This window comes from Camelus dromedarius, chromosome 33, assembly GCF_036321535.1.
Source record: "Camelus dromedarius isolate mCamDro1 chromosome 33, mCamDro1.pat, whole genome shotgun sequence".
In the NCBI taxonomy this organism is placed as follows: Eukaryota; Metazoa; Chordata; class Mammalia; order Artiodactyla; family Camelidae; genus Camelus; species Camelus dromedarius.
Genome location: NC_087468.1, coordinates 13,661,626 through 13,676,628, shown reverse-complemented (window position 1 = coordinate 13,676,628; position 15,003 = coordinate 13,661,626). Strand labels below are relative to the sequence as shown.

Here is a 15,003-nt window from a genome sequence, read left to right as displayed (position 1 = left end):
AAAGAATTGTAACTGAGTTTCAATCGTAGGTTGCCAGATGACAGTCTTGCCAGGAAAGAAAGCCTTACGGGTGTCAAATCTGAGAAGAAGGTCCGGGAGAATGAGGTGTTGGTTTTTCTAAAGTGTGTTCTAAATTTCCCATTGCTCTGAGCATCTCTGAGGCAGGATGATAAATCGATTTTGGAATTTTAAGTTACAACAAAGGAAGGTTTGAGATGTTCATGCTTCACTAAAAGGATCATAGGCTTTTTTTTTTTTTTTTTTTTTTTAGGTTTGAGGAAAAACTGTGATAAAAGTCTTTAAAAAATTATACATAATTTCAACCTCTTCATTTTGCAAAGAGTTGAGGTATTGGTTAATATCATTTCCTTGGCCTTGGTTGAAAAGAACTAGGAAGTAACAAGGAACCCAGGCCTGACTTCCCATTGTAATAAAAAGCAGGACCGGGCCATGAGGCAATGGGGCTCACTGTGTTCTTACTGCTTGTTGGCTTGTGGTCTTGAGAACTTCTCTGCGGAGCCTCCTCCTGGCCATCTGCTATGTCACCTGCTGTCTAGGCAAGGGGTACTCGCAAGGTGGGTGGGGGATGTGGGTTTTGCACTTTAAGTTTTCAAATTAAAATGAAATTTTAAACAACGAACTCACAAAGGAGGACAGGAATGTTTTGATAACTTACTGGCTTTGTCCTTTGAGAAGTTTTGCTAAAACGGGGAAGGAGAAGGGGTCTTGTTCGGGTAGACTCTCTGAGGTTTGCAGAACTCTTTGGATAAGAGCTTGCCAGGTCCATCGCACGCAGAGCACTACCTCCCGAGCAGGAGGGGAGCCAGGGCAGACTTTGCTGGGTCTTTGCTGGGACCTCCACACTCCACAGCTCCCCAACAGCAGTGGGGCAGGCGCCAGAGCAGTGAACTGGCCCGTGGGGTCGGGGAGGACCCACACTGAGGTCCACTGCCACCCCAACACCTTCAATGCTCTCCCACTAGTTGGGGAGTTCAGACTAGAGAAGCAGAGTATCTCTAGACATTTAGAAACCACAGAGCCATTTTAAATAACCATCTTGGAGAAGCATTTAAAACAATAAAGCACCTATTGTTTTTTGTTTAGAGCCAGGTATGCATGTGGAGGACCCATTTCGGGACATTCTTTTTCTTTTTATAAAATGATTAATTTCTGCTAAATCGAGAAAGGAGAAAGGCTGGGTGGGAGGAGGAAGTGGGTGAATCTGAAAGATAGAGCTTTGTCTTTTAATGAAGAAAAATTATGTGTACTCACACAAGCACACACACACACACACATCCCCCCGAATCACCCTAGGTTCCTCTGCCCCGTCTCTTCCCTGTCACTCCAACAGCTCTAGCCTCTATCCCAGAGCAGACCCTCCAGGCCAGGAGCCTTGCGTCCTCTCAGCTGTAACCCTGAGTCCAGAGCATGGTCTGAGATTGGGGAGCATTCAGGCCTTGCCCCACCAGCCTGTTGGTGCCCCCAGGACATTTGTTCTGCTACACAATCTTCCCCGTACCCCGCTTCGCTGGCGGAAGAGCAGGCCTGTGAGGACAGAGGGGGCAGCTTTTGCCCCCAAGAAAAGCCTTCTCATTCCCACCCAAGAGAGCCCTTCGCATCCACACCCAGGCCCCCACCGTCCCGAGGCTGCTGAGTCCTGCAGACAAGCCAGAGGTCAGCTCAGTCCTGTCCCTTTCCAACACCCTTCCACGTGGAGGTGAAATCTCACTGCCTGTCCTCTGCACTCTTAGCCCAAGTTCAAAATCCTCAAGGAGCAAGAAAGTTGGCTGTGTGTTTGGAAGGAGAACGGAGTCCCTGTGGAAAAGGTTATATGACCGTTTCCATCAACGTAACAATGTGAGGCGTGGATCCTGACTGGTATGGAAGGAATGGGTTCAGGGGCTGCTTGGGACTTTGCTCTGGAAGAGGTCCACACTGTATGAGAAGGTGGGACCATCTTGCTTCCAGCCCTGTGAACAGGTGGCTACCTTAAGAACCAGGCATAAAAACAGAAGTTCTCTCCTACAAAAGAAAAGGCTGATCCCCTGAGTGGATTAGGGGTGAGAGAAGGAGGAACACAGGGTGCACAGAACCACCATTTGCCTTACTTCTGGAGTCTCTGACCCCTGGGGGGACCCAGACAGCCTCATCCTCAGGCTCCCAGGCCTCCATCTCCCACTCCTCTGGTATTTCCAGGCCTGCTGAGTTAGAGCTTAGCTTCCTCCTTCTCCTTCCTCCACTGGAAACAGAAGCTCCAGCGAATGTTTCTAACTCCTGAGTCCACTCAGCCATGTCCCCCTTGCAAAATCCTCCCCTTCCCGCACCCCCCTGCACCCAGCCAGCCAATCCGCGGCCTGCGAGCCTCTCCAGACCCATCTCTCCGGGCCCAGGCGGGATAAAACCGGTCGTTGATGCCGGGTGGATGGGAACAAACTTCGGAAGGAGGAGAGACGCGCGGCCCAGGGCACCCTCGCAGGCAGACCCAGGCAGAGAGGGCCTGCGGCCAGCCGGCCAGGTATGCTGTGCAGGGGTTGGCTGAAACCTGACTGGGCGAGAGGGACAAGGCATAAAACAAGGGAGCGGGTCCCAGGAAGCCTGGCAGCCTTTTCCTTCTCAAGTCAAACCGGACAAGGCTGGGGCAGCAGAGGAAGAGGGCACCCAGGCTGGAGTTTGGGGCTGCCTCAGCGGACCCCGATCCCGGATCCTCCGGACAGGCGCGTGTATTAGGCCAGGCTGGCCACACTTCGCCTAAAAATCCTGCGACTCCTGCCTCGAGATGAAAGCTTCAGGGGTAGGGCCTGGGGAGGAGGTCCAGGACAGGGGGCCGGGAGTCTCATGCCCCTGCCCCTGGGTCTGTGCAGGGCAGCGGAGTGGCGGCGGGCGCAGCGGGGACCTGCGTGAGGAAGCCCTGAGCCCTCGGCGGGCTGCGAGCGACTCCCCGGCGATGCCTCACAACTCCGTAAGATCAGGTAAGAACGCGACATGGCCAGAACCCCGAGCCCCCGCGTCGCCGTGCGTCCGTGCGTGCATTCGGGTCGGTGGGGCTGGGGAGCTTGCGCTCGGGGCTCGTGGGACCCCTTGCGTTGGGGCGCAGCTGGGAATGCCTTGGGCCTGGCCCTCCGTGGCGGCCGCCTCGCGGCTCCCGGGCCCTGAGGTCCCCCTCGGTCCGCCAGAGCCGCCCTCCTCAGGCCTTGGTTTCTGCGGACTACACGGAGAGGTGAGGAGCTCTCCATGGGGTCAGAGGGGTGTCCTTCGCGCCCCATCCCCGGCTTGCCTGGCCCATCCGAGTGGGCGTCCTGAGCGCTCCCAGGCCCTGCGCCGCCCCCCGACCTCTAAGCCCTCGTCCCGGGTGCGCGCAGCTCTTGCCCAGGGCTCCCCGGGCAGGACCCTGAGCCCCGCGCACCTCTCAAGCCAACGGGTAAGGAGCCCGTGATGCGGGGCCTGGGAGCCGTGAGCGCACTCGGGGGCTGTCAGACTCCTCCTTGCCCAGCATCTGGCAGGCAGGGACCTACCGCGCTCGGGGCGTCCGGCCTGCGAGGACTGAGCTGCCCGCCAGCCGAACCCCCTCCCCGCCGGCGCCCGGGCTCAAGGCCTTCAAAAGTGCTCGGGGTCCCTGGCTGTGGCACCAGATCTCGCCCACCTCCTGGCCCGGGAAGGAGCCTCAGGGTCGGGGCCAGTGGGCGCGGTGGGCACGGCCGCCCGGGGGCTCAGCAAGTGTGGACAGCGGGCAGAGTCGCGGCCCGGCCAGCGGTGATGGATGGAGCCGGGTCGGCCGCGAAGAAAGCGATTTACGGGGCCAGGGCGCAGTGCTATCGATTTGGGCCGGCAGAGTGAGAGGAAATCAATATTTCAGATGAATTCTCGGCGAATATGAAGTCCCGCTCGGCAAACGGGACATTTGTTATAATAAGGAGGGTCGGATCGGGCGCGGCGCGCGTCTGAGATCTCAATTTAGCGCAGAGCGCCGCGGGTCGGAGCTGCGCCCCGCTGCCTCGGGTCTGGGGGCCTAAACGCCACCCGCAGAGGCTCAGGGATCCCCCCCAGGGCGCCGGAAGCTTTCTTATTCGGGTTCGCTCTACCGCCGGATACAGAGTCAACAGCCCGCTTCCTCCCCATCCCTGTCCCCCAAGGAGAGTGGGGCCACCGCCGCCCTGGCTGCCGTCTTCGGGAGCCCGGCCTCCGGGGGCGCGGGGTGGAGACCTCCCAGCCCTTCCTGCGAGCGGCCGTGTCCGCGAGCCGGGGGGCCCGAGCCGAGCGCCTGCCACCCCTTACCAGCTGCGCCCTGGCGCCATGCAAGCTCCTTGATTAATTTTTGAGGCCCGGACTAGGTTTAAGTCCCGTAGTCTTGAGCCAAACCGGGGTATAACAACGGCCGTCGCCCTTGCCTCGGGATCAGGAAGGTCTCCGAGGCCGAGTGCACGGCGCCTGGTACCCGATTCCACGCCAGGCTGGTCCTGGCCGCTTCTGCTCGGCTCCCGGGTTCGTTGTCTCCCCGACCCCAACCCACCCCCGACCTTCCCCTGACCTTTCTGGAGGTGCTCTCGGACTTCGAACTTACCGTGGTGGACCAGACTCTTCCCTCTCTGTCGCTCGCTGCTCGAGAAATAAGAGGATGTCACGGTCCCTCGGGTTGGCTCGATTTTGTTTTCGCTACTGATTTTCATTACAGAAGCACTCATTAGAACAAATGGAAATAAATAAGGAAAGAAGAAAGGACGCAGTTTTTACTTTTACTTTATTTTTAATCAGCAACAGACCCAGATGATGAGACACCACTTTTCCATGAGCTCAGATGCGAATCGCCCTCAGGCTAGGGAAGGGACCCGTCCTCCTCCAGCAGGGCCTGGGGCAGAGGCATTTTCTGTCTAGGGGAGTCAGAGAGGCTTCTTCTAGCCTCTTCCCAAAACAAATAAAGAAATAAACCTAAACTGGAGGGAGGACGAGTCTTTCTCCATTGGTTTAATTTAATGCTAATAAAACAGAAGAAAATTGCTTAAAAGGTAGCGCAAAGGGTTCAAGGCTGTCCCCTGTTTCTTTTCCATATCCTCTCCAGGCAAACCCGAGGGAGAGACCCTCCGCCTTTGTGGTCAGTCGACTTGACACCATTGCCTATGTTAAGAGCTCAATTCATAAACGGACCCCTCCTGTTTTCATAAGCCAGTTTCCCTCTCGTAGGGCTTAGGGGCTTCCCTCTGTTCCGCAGGCACTCCCGTTTCTGAGCTCAGCTTTGCCTGGGGAGTTCCCCTTGAAGCTTGCCCTGGAGCAGAATCCGAGGTGCAGGTGGCTGCTGGCCCTTTCGCGCCAGCGAGGCGGACGCACGTTTCTAATTCCAGATGCTGGAGAAAAGTTTCTTGCGCGGCTTCAGCCGCCGCGGCCGCCGCGGCTCGTCCTCGGCTCACTCTCAGCTGACCTTGCTTCGCAGAGAGATCTTTAAAACAAAAAATATTTTTCTTAAGTTTTATTCTGAAGGGATGTGAAAGGCAAAGGGCCGATTATTCTGATGTGCCGCTGGTCAGCAGTGGGCTGAACGGCCCCTAAAATCCACTGGGAGTTTTGTAGCATCAGGGAACAAAGATCCTCTAAAGCAAAAGTATTTTTTAAAATAGTCAAAGATGCAAGAGAAACGAGAAATACCACATAAATATTAAAATATAAGTAATACTTTATCCTTGTATCCGGGAGGAAGAGGAAGAGAGTTTAGTAAAAAAGCACGCGGATTGTCCTTAAAAGTTATGCGAAGTAACTTACCAGAAGCCTTCTCCCTCAACTCCTGAAAATAGGTTTTTCAAGAAGTAAAATGAGACTTTAGATCAAGGAGAAACCTACCTCTAACTTCCTTAGATCAGCGATGTAACCCCCCCTCGCCCCTGCCATTCCTCCTCTTGTTTTTAGAAAGGAGCAAAGGGGACCAAATGATTTGGGGAAGGATCAATTTTGTTCCTAGGTTTCTTGACTGCGCTGAAAATAAAGTCTCGGAGTGGGAAACAGTCTTGAGGAACATAAAGAGGTATAGGGGTTCCTCAATTCGTCTTTGTTTCAAGATAGTCCGTCCTCCCACCCTCCTCAGTGCCAGTTAATTAGGAGATAATTTAGCTACCTTGTGAATTAGTTTTAAGATAAGTATCTTTTCAAGCTTTGTCACTTTAATTGCCCCCACTGATTGATAAGAAGTAATTATTTCTAATTGACACTTTTTTGATGTCTATTGGAAACATTTATTTGGGACATTTTTGAGGTGGACAGAAAGTTAATTAATTTTATCCATCTGTACCTGAAAGGACTCTGCCTGATTTTGCTGAAGAGGACAAAAGATACGAAGGAAAACAACTCAAAAATCAATCAATCTCGGAATTTTAATTATTAAGAGATATTTTGGTTCAAAAGAGAGCATCCTACTGTTATAATAACATGTCAAAACTTTCTATTTACGGCCTCAAATCTTGAATTTTAATGCGGTACATATTTTATGGGTATGTGTTTTCCCAGGGTCATACTCACCATCCTTTTATATACTGACTTCATTTTGGAGGCTATTCAGCTTTGTAATTAATTTTTGTGAAAAGTAGGATCAATAGATCTCAGTACACTCAGAATAAATGGCATCATTTTTGCCAGAGCTAATTGTAAGAAAGATTTACTAATAATCATCCTTGTTCTGTAATTATTGATAGAGTTGAGTATAAAGGTGAAACTTTTCATACCTAAACCTCAAACCTCAAACCTCGGAGTAAACAGTTTAATCATTCACATCCTCCAGAATATGCTACCACAAAAGAGAGAGAAGGGAACGAATGAATACAGAGGAAAAGAAAGACACTGGGAAGAAGAATGGGGGAGGGGAGCAGAGGGAGGAAGAAGGTAGCTGGAGAGAAAAAAAATGGAAAAACTTATTTCAGAAATGAAGGTAGCCTGGTGCATGGAGGCGTTGCCATTCAATATAAGAAAATCAAAATTCTGCTTCAAAACATGTCTTTTTTGAACGTGATCTCAGCCATAGCTCCTAGCAACCCCTAACCACCACCAGAACCTCCCCCCAACACAAACACTTTTCTACGCATAAAAAGAGGTGGGATCTTTGGGGAACCGGCTGGTCTGGATCTTGGGTGTCTAGATGTCAAAGTCTGGATTTGGTGCCCATGAAAAGGAAACTAGAAAATACACATTGTGCTCTGATGGCTTATAAAGAGATTTGAGTGCTGTTTATTTTTATTATTAAAGCCCCTGTGATCTTCATTCCTAGTTGTGTGTACTCACAGTCTTTTCACGGATAGACTTGTGTCTCCCTGACATAGGAAAACATTTCCACATTAATCCAAAGTGGAGACACATGATCCCGCACACCCATGCACGCTTGAAATCAGAGCAGCCCCATCAGACAAGATGCTCTCCTGCCAGGTTCATTTCAGCTGGTGCCTTTTTCCAACATTTGCGCATAAAATCTCGTCTGTTTTTAATGCTGTTTCTCCCGGATTACGTGGAGCTGCAAGAATGAGGAAACATTTTAAATGAAAAAGAAGTTTAAGACGTACAAACAGCAGATAATATCGCATACCAACCTCACTATTAGTGAAACTGGAAAAAATATATAAATAATGCAAAAAAATCAGCAAGGGAGAGTTTAGTAATGGAAAATTCCCCTGCAATTAAATGAAACAGTAATTTAGTGGAGATATGCCTGGGTGAATTAGCATTTATTAATTGGTTCTCATAAAAACAATTTATGTGTCTGTGTTTGGGGGGAGGTGTTTAAAGTATGGATTTTTCATGGGAAAATTTCCTCAAATATTCATATCAAATTATGGAGTGGGTCCATTCTATTTTGTGAAAAATCCCCGTTCTGAATTTCACCTGCCCACAGAGAGCATGAGGATAAAGAGGAGGAGCCCCCTTTAGATGACAAGAATGAAGCTGGTCCCCTCTTCTCTTGGGACAGTTCCAGGCATGAAGCCAATGGGGGACATATCAGCAGAGTCTGCTAAGCTTAGGAACATCCAACCCGGGTCCTAAGTAGATGCCCAGGTGACCCATCCCCTCTGGGGCCCAACTGAGAGGCAGGGGAGGCTGCTCTGTAGCCCTGCCACCCCCCACCCCCCCACCCCCGAGCCTGCTCCAACATCCTCGCCAGCTCAGGCAGGAACTGCAGTTTGTAATCTCAGCGAGGAGCTTGCTAGGGTTGACTGGTGCAGGGATGTGTTTACTTTCTCTCGCCACAGTTGGTCTGTCTTCAGTTCTAAGCATTTTCAAGCTGCTCTATTTATCAGTCCACGAGGTGCCGAGTTCTCAGTGGCACTGAGAAAGCTTTGAGCTCCAAGGATCTGAGTACACAAAGAACCAAAAGATAAAAGAGACCATTTCGTTTCAGGAAAAAAAAAAAGAGAGAAAGAAAGATGACTTTCAAAGGAGGGGGCAGGGGAATGCACCCCCATTCAAGACGGCAGGTTGTTTTTGTTTTAGTTGAGACTTGGGGAAAGGCTGAGTCACCAGCCTTCAGGAGCTCGCACTCCCTTCAAGGAGAGAACTTGGGGATGTAAAACACCCCCTAAAAATAGGAGAAATGCAACCCCACCCTCAGAGCTTCAGGAGGGGAAGGATTCTGGACCACCTTAGCCCAGGTTCTCTTGGAAGTGGAGCTAAAACACTCCACTAGGAGGTACGTGTAAGGACCACTTCTGACAGAGGTGCTTGGTGCTTCCCTTTGAGGGAAGGAGTACAAAGAAAAACTATCCAAGTGTCTCCTGGTTCCTGAAAACTTCCCTCTCCCAGGCCAATTACAGTTTCTTCGGTCCTCTGTCAGTGACCCTGGGGTGGAGCCTCTGGGTCCGGGTGGAATGGGCAGGGGCGTCCGCACTTCCTTAGTTATTTGCCATCATGGCATGTTTAAGTAGATCTTCGAGGGTTTGTAATTATGTCCTGAGGTCCAGGGTTAGGGCTGACAAGCCCATCTGAATTTCTGAAAACCCCTCCTGACTCTTCCCTTGGCCTGGTGGGTGGATGAGCAAACGTCTCTGACCTGGGTCAGGGGTCAGAAATACCTTCGTAGAAAGGTTTCTATTTTAAACCCACAGTTCATGTCACTGAGTCTGAGCTTTTCCTTGACTGGGGCTCCTTCCCCAGAAGGATAAAGGGCCTGGGTAGGACCTAGTGTCTCCTTGCTGAAGCATGCCTGAGACCCAGGGGAGGGACACTCAGGAGTTCCCCAGGGATATGTGGGTCCTGTCTCTGTGTTTATTTTTGAGGATCCTCCCTTAGTCCTGGATACCTTATAAAATGTCAAGGATCACCAAAGCTCAGCCCAGCCAGCCCACAGCCACTCCAGCTGTGCCAAAGCCAGGTTCAAAGTGCTGAGGGTACCCTGACACTGAGTGAGCGCTCCGTAAGTGGAAGCTCTGACTATTATCTTTGTGGGCTGTTACAGGTGTGGGATTCTGCTGGGAGGAGGGTGTGCCCATCATCTCATTGAATTCTCAGGAGTCTATTAGGCGGGTTTGTTACAGACATTTTTACAGAAGAGAAGGGAATGGACGCTGAGTGAGGCTGATCTGATTCCAGCTCCCTTTCCACTGTCCTTCTTTCCAAAGTCCAGATCATCAAAACTTCCTGTAGTGTTAGATGGTTCATGCCTTCAACTCCATTGGGAACTCGGACCAGCACCCTGGGGGAGGCAGCTCAAGGCCCTGTACGGACGGCGACAGGTAGGGCCTTCAGTTTATCAGCTTGTTTTTCTCATCGGTGTCCCTAAGATTCCAGCTCAGTTCAAATAGATCCCTTTCAGGGCTGTATTCACTCTTCCCGTCTGCAAAATGGGAGCAGTGGTCCCTCTCTGGATGTCCCTCTTGGAGGTCACTGTGAGGAGGAAGGGTGCTCAGTGACTAGGAAAGGCAAACAGAGAGAGTTTAACACTCCCCAAGATGCTGTGTTTCTGCCTGCACCCCCAAAAAGCAGCTATCCACGGGCATCTCAATAAATCACAGGCCAGCAGGGAACTTACTCCCTCGGCATCTCCAAACCCCACCGGGCCTCTGCGCCTGGGTGCGTTTCAGGGACTCATGAGTTAGTGGGTGTGATGCAAGCAGCTTCACAGTTACTGGGAAGACCCGCCCTGGAAGTCAGGGGCCGTCACCAGGTGCCTTGCTCATGGGCAGCAGGTGGGGAGCCCTTGAGATGCCGGAAGCCATTCCCCCAAGTTCAGCTTCCTTCCCTCTGCTGCTTCCTGGTTGGGGCGGGGAGGGCTCCTCTCACTCAAGGATTCAAAATCACATCGTCTGCGCCCGTGGAGCCTCCTTCGAGGCGCACTTGTAGGAGCTGAAAAGGGGGCTCATTTCAGTGTCACGTTTCGCCGTGGGGAGTAGCGGCCCAGCTCCTGGCTGGTGGCATTTCTCAGATGCAAACCTGTCTTTGGGTTAAGCCAAGAAAGAGTGAGAAAGAAAAGCCACTTCTCTCCCTTCCTCTGTAAACTCTCTTTTCTTCTCCTGTCCTCCGCCACGTGCTCCTCCGCGTTATCTTCTGCACTCGCTCCCGTAAGTGGCCTTGGAGTGACCGGAGTCGTCAGCGCTAATTAGTCCCCTGGGACATATTGTTGCTGTCAGAGCAGCAGAGAGGTCGGGGAGCTGGTTGGGTGACGCATCTAAGAGAGAAACAGCTTCATCTGCTGTTGTCCCGGGAACCGCGCATTCCCCGCACACCCAGGGCCCTCTGCGGGTGTTGCGTTTTGATTCCTTACTCCTCTGGGAGGACGGCACAACCATCGCTCCTGGGATCGACTCCAGGGGAGCTGGGAGGCGTCAAGAGGGCAAGGGACTTTTGAAGTCACCGGGGAGCTGGGCCTTGCGGCAACCTCCCGTCTCTGCAGGCAGCAGGAGGGGCCACGCCTCGGAGTCTTTGCCTGTGACTCACACCTTGCTGCTTTCTCCCCCAGTGACGTCAGGCGAGCCAGCCACCTCTCTGGGCTTGAGTTTCCTTTGTATAAAATACGGAGATGTCACAGGGTTTCTAGGAAATACTGAAAGTAAAACCAGTATCCTCACCTGACACGTAGCAGCTACTCAGGAATTTGTCCCTGCTCCATACAGAGGGCACCAGGGAAGAGCATCTTCCAAGATTCTCCAGGGCAGATGCCCAAACATGCTAATATTTGTCTTAATATTTCCTGTGAAACTCTCCTGGAGGAACTTGACATCCAGTGTCCAAACCTTGTTCCAGTTAAGACTTAGGACAGACATTTTACTAGTCCACCTGGACAAAATAAGAGGCCTACGGCCCAGGAGAGTTGGATTAAATGAAAGGGTTCGTGGGAAAGGCTGGCTCAGAGCCCTGTGGCCATGATCAGCTGCTACCCCAGCCCACTCTGGAAAAGGCTTCCTTATTCCATTTCCCCAGAAAACTCAGTCACAGGGGAAGCACTCGGCTCACGATAGAACAGGCTGTCTCTGAACTTTGCGTTGGAATCCAGAACATTCTAGAGTTTTAGTAGAACTGGTCTTAGAGGAAAAGTGAGCTAGAGTGGGCGTGCATCTTCACTGTGTGTGTAGCTAAGACAGGACCACGGGAAGACGTGCGCGGAGTACTTGTTCTTAATTGACACGGAACCAGATGTTTATTTAAAAAGAATAAGAAATTTACGAGTCTTCTGTCTTCTACTCTCTTCTCTCTCCTCCCTCCAGCCCCACCCCTACCCCTGTTTTATATTTCCCCACTTTGTGTAATAATAATCTAGCTTCGGCAGAATAGCAAACCCTGGTTGACATTTAGAAGTCTGGGATTAGCTGAGCACCAAATCCCTGACGCCAGCCCTGTTTTGCTCTTTCCCTCCAAAGGGATTGTTCTTGAAGGCTGTCCAGATAGACGTGGCAGGAGTTGGGCGATCACCTGATACATCCCTGTATGTCTGGCCATGACTTCAAGTCAGAGGAAGAGGCCAGGAGGGAGAAGGTGGGGCCAGGACAGGAGATGGAGTCAAGCTGGAATCTGTGGGTCAGACAGAGGTTTGATTCAATTTCACAAGCCCTCGTGGAGGGCCACCTGCCGTGGGCAGGGCACCACGCCAGTGATGGTGGCCCTCACTGCCACGGTAGTCCACATAAATGGCAGGAGTGAGAGGCCTCTCCTCAGGGCAAGAAGCTCAAGACTCATGATCCCCTTTCAAGGAGGTAGACTCAACACCAGGAGGGGAAATCATCAGACAGAACACTTCAGTGGTGGGACAAGGGATGAGAACCAGCAAGCCGGGCGCTGGGATCACAAGAAGTCATTTATCACCCATAGCCACCCCCGCACAACCACGTAGTCACTGATAACAGAGAACCCCTCATCTGGCCTTCTGGAGTCTGGTCAATCCCCAGAGCACTCGCTGTTCCAGAAAGGCAGCCTGTGAGGCAGTGTGGGAGCAGCCAGCTCCACAATGGTCTACCCTGGGGCTCCGGGTGGCTGGCCAGCTCGTGGCAAGATGTTCAGAGTTGTAGGTGTGAACGCGGTGGAGGCCTGCCCACTTCTGCCAAATCAAAACCCTCGCCGGACCCATCCGATGCTTAACCCGCGTGCCTTCAGAGATTGTCAGACTTTACAGGACTTCCCCCTTGGCCTCCCATCTCCTTGATAGTGTGACAAGGCCTGGGTCCTTCCAGTCCCCGTGTTTTCTGGTGATATGATAACACCCCATACCAGAAAGATCTCGTGCCCCCCACACCCTCTCCATCACCTCCTGCTGGCTGGACAGGTGCCTCCAACTGGGACGGGCCTGCCCCGGGCCTTGGGGCTCACCCTCGGGTGAGTGGGGCCTGCTCCCCAGAGTAGTCACACAGGTGCCAGCCTGATTGCTTGCTCACAGTTGCTTTCCTCAGAGCTGGCTGGGTCCTACTGGCTGGAAGGTGTCCATTTCCCCGGGAGATCTGAGGCCGGGAGCGCGTCCTGCCCCTGCCCATGTGGCCCTCCGTCCCCACCTCCCTGGAAGTCACTCTCTGTCCCGGAGGGTACACACGACTGTGCATGGTCTTCTATTGCTTGCAGGCTGTTGTGTGTGTGTTCATCCATCTCCACACGTAGACAGTGCCCGTCATGAGGCCAGGGCGCCTCTTTGCCCCTGGATGGAGGTTCCCGAAGAGGCTGGGCCTTGGGAATCTGACACACCTGGTTTTGAATCCCCACTCAACCAGGTCCACCTGCATGACCTCAGGGGCCATTTCCCTCCCCGGTGACGTGGACTCATGGTTCCTGCCTCAGAGGGCTGCTGTGAGGCCATGTGTTTGTGAAGCACTGAGTCCCAGGCTCTGCACAGCCCAGCCCTCCTCAGGCCACCCAGCTCAAATGCCACCTCCCCCTGGAAGCCTTCCGGGATTTCTTTCTTCCTCCCCAAGTTTCCTAACACTTTATTTTTATGGCATGTTTTGTAGCCTACTTTGTGTAGGAATGTCTGCCTCTGCGTCTCTCACCTCCTAGACTTAAGAATCACAGCTTACAGGAGCCTCAGAGGTCTTGTTACATCAGATAGTCTACCTAGACCCAGAGTTGTTCAAGACCGGAAGGGTGAAGCCCTGTCATCATGTTTTACCCACGGGGAAACAGGCCTGGAGAGCTGTGTCCCAGACCCCACGGGCTCGTGGCAGAACAGTGGCCTCACACTTATAACCCGGGCTTTTGGTGGCACGCTGCTGCCTGTCGGAGGGTGTCCCAAGGGAGAGTGAGCGCTGACCCCAGAGAATAAGAAAGGTTGCGGCTGTCGGGACTGGCAAAGCCCAGGGGGAGCTGCCGAGGCAAGTGCACACCCGCACACGCACACGCACACACACTCACACGCATGCATACACACACACAGCACACACTCCCGTACACACCAACGTCCAGCGACGCACACATACCCACACCTACACACAACCAAGGCTGGGACTAGGGTGAGGCACAGAGGCACACTTCCAGGCACCCAAATTTAAGGAGGCTCCCACACGCAGGCTCATCAAAGAGCAGGGTCAGCCCAGAGAGCCAGTGCCTCCTTAAATTTTGTACCCTGGATGCCTGGCTGTCCTCACCCTCGTCCACATAGGTGACACACACACTCCTACACCCACACTCATACACACGTGGGTGACGTGGCTCACCCACACGTGCACACGTGTATACAATACTCACCCTCTCACACACATAAACACACGTGTGTGTGTGCAGAATACTGTCCTAGGTCTGTGGGCGATAAAAAGCCATGGCCAGAGAAGCCCCTGACTCCCAGACACCCCGAGAGACCTGGCCGGGAAGTTACAGGAGCGACTGATGAGTCCCGATCGAGGCCACAATGGCTGCGAAGACACGATACTGGACGTGGCAGGGACAGTGGGGTGCAAGAGATCTGGGGAACCCGCTCTGGGTTCTGGATCAATTCCCGTCAGCCTAAGGGTCACTGACTTGTGACCTCCCCGCTCTTGAAACCTATGTCCTGAGGTCTGAGCAGAGGAGCTCTGCTGTCCAGCCATGACCCTTCTAGGCCCCCCACTTAAGTTATGGGACATTGGTGGCTATGGGGCCCCGCAGAGACCTTGTTTGCGGATGAGACCCAGGGACAGCCAGTCATTTGTCCCGGTCACTTGTCTGGCCAGTGTCAAAGCCACTACAATGCTCGGGCTCTGAGATCCATGGTGACTCTTCCCAGATGAGGACAGAGTTACAGAGGGTGGGAGTGGGGGCAGAGTGGCACGACTTGCCTGTTCCAGAATCTTGCCTCTTGGTCTCCCGAGGATGACAACACTGGAGGCAGGGGTCTGAGGGCTGCCACTGGTGGGCTGCTCTGCTCAGACCACGAGAATGTCCCCACTCGGAATCCCCGGGAGCTCTGCACAACCCCTCCACTAAGCCTGTGGGGGAGACGTGAGCGGGACTGGTGGTCTCGTGGACACGTGACATGAGACTTGCTGCAGCCCCACGTGAACTGGTTGTTACCAACAACGCGGTGCGTCACAAAGACTTTGTATATTTGACCAACAGATATTCGTATAACGTTCATAAATCGGTGATTCTCCCACA

The 15,003-nt window shown here is 52.7% G+C and overlaps 1 protein-coding gene across 5 annotated transcripts in view; it reads left to right on the top strand.

Annotated features, from left to right (window-relative positions):
- The first annotated feature begins 2,415 nt into the window (after positions 1 to 2,415).
- The window catches only part of PAX8 (paired box 8), a 55,437-nt gene continuing 42,849 nt past the window's right edge, over positions 2,416 to 15,003 (top strand). For 2 of the 5 annotated variants that reach the window (XM_031441284.2, XM_031441280.2), the window contains exons 1-3: positions 2,418 to 2,515; positions 2,862 to 2,969; positions 9,579 to 9,692. In XM_031441284.2, coding sequence (XP_031297144.2) covers positions 2,945 to 2,969; positions 9,579 to 9,692 — 139 coding nt within the window. In that variant the 5' untranslated portion in view covers positions 2,418 to 2,515; positions 2,862 to 2,944. Of the gene's footprint in view, positions 2,516 to 2,861; positions 2,970 to 9,578; positions 9,693 to 15,003 lie in introns of all 5 variants that reach the window. The other 3 variants (XM_031441279.2, XM_031441282.2, XM_010997867.3) reach the window with 3 other exon arrangements.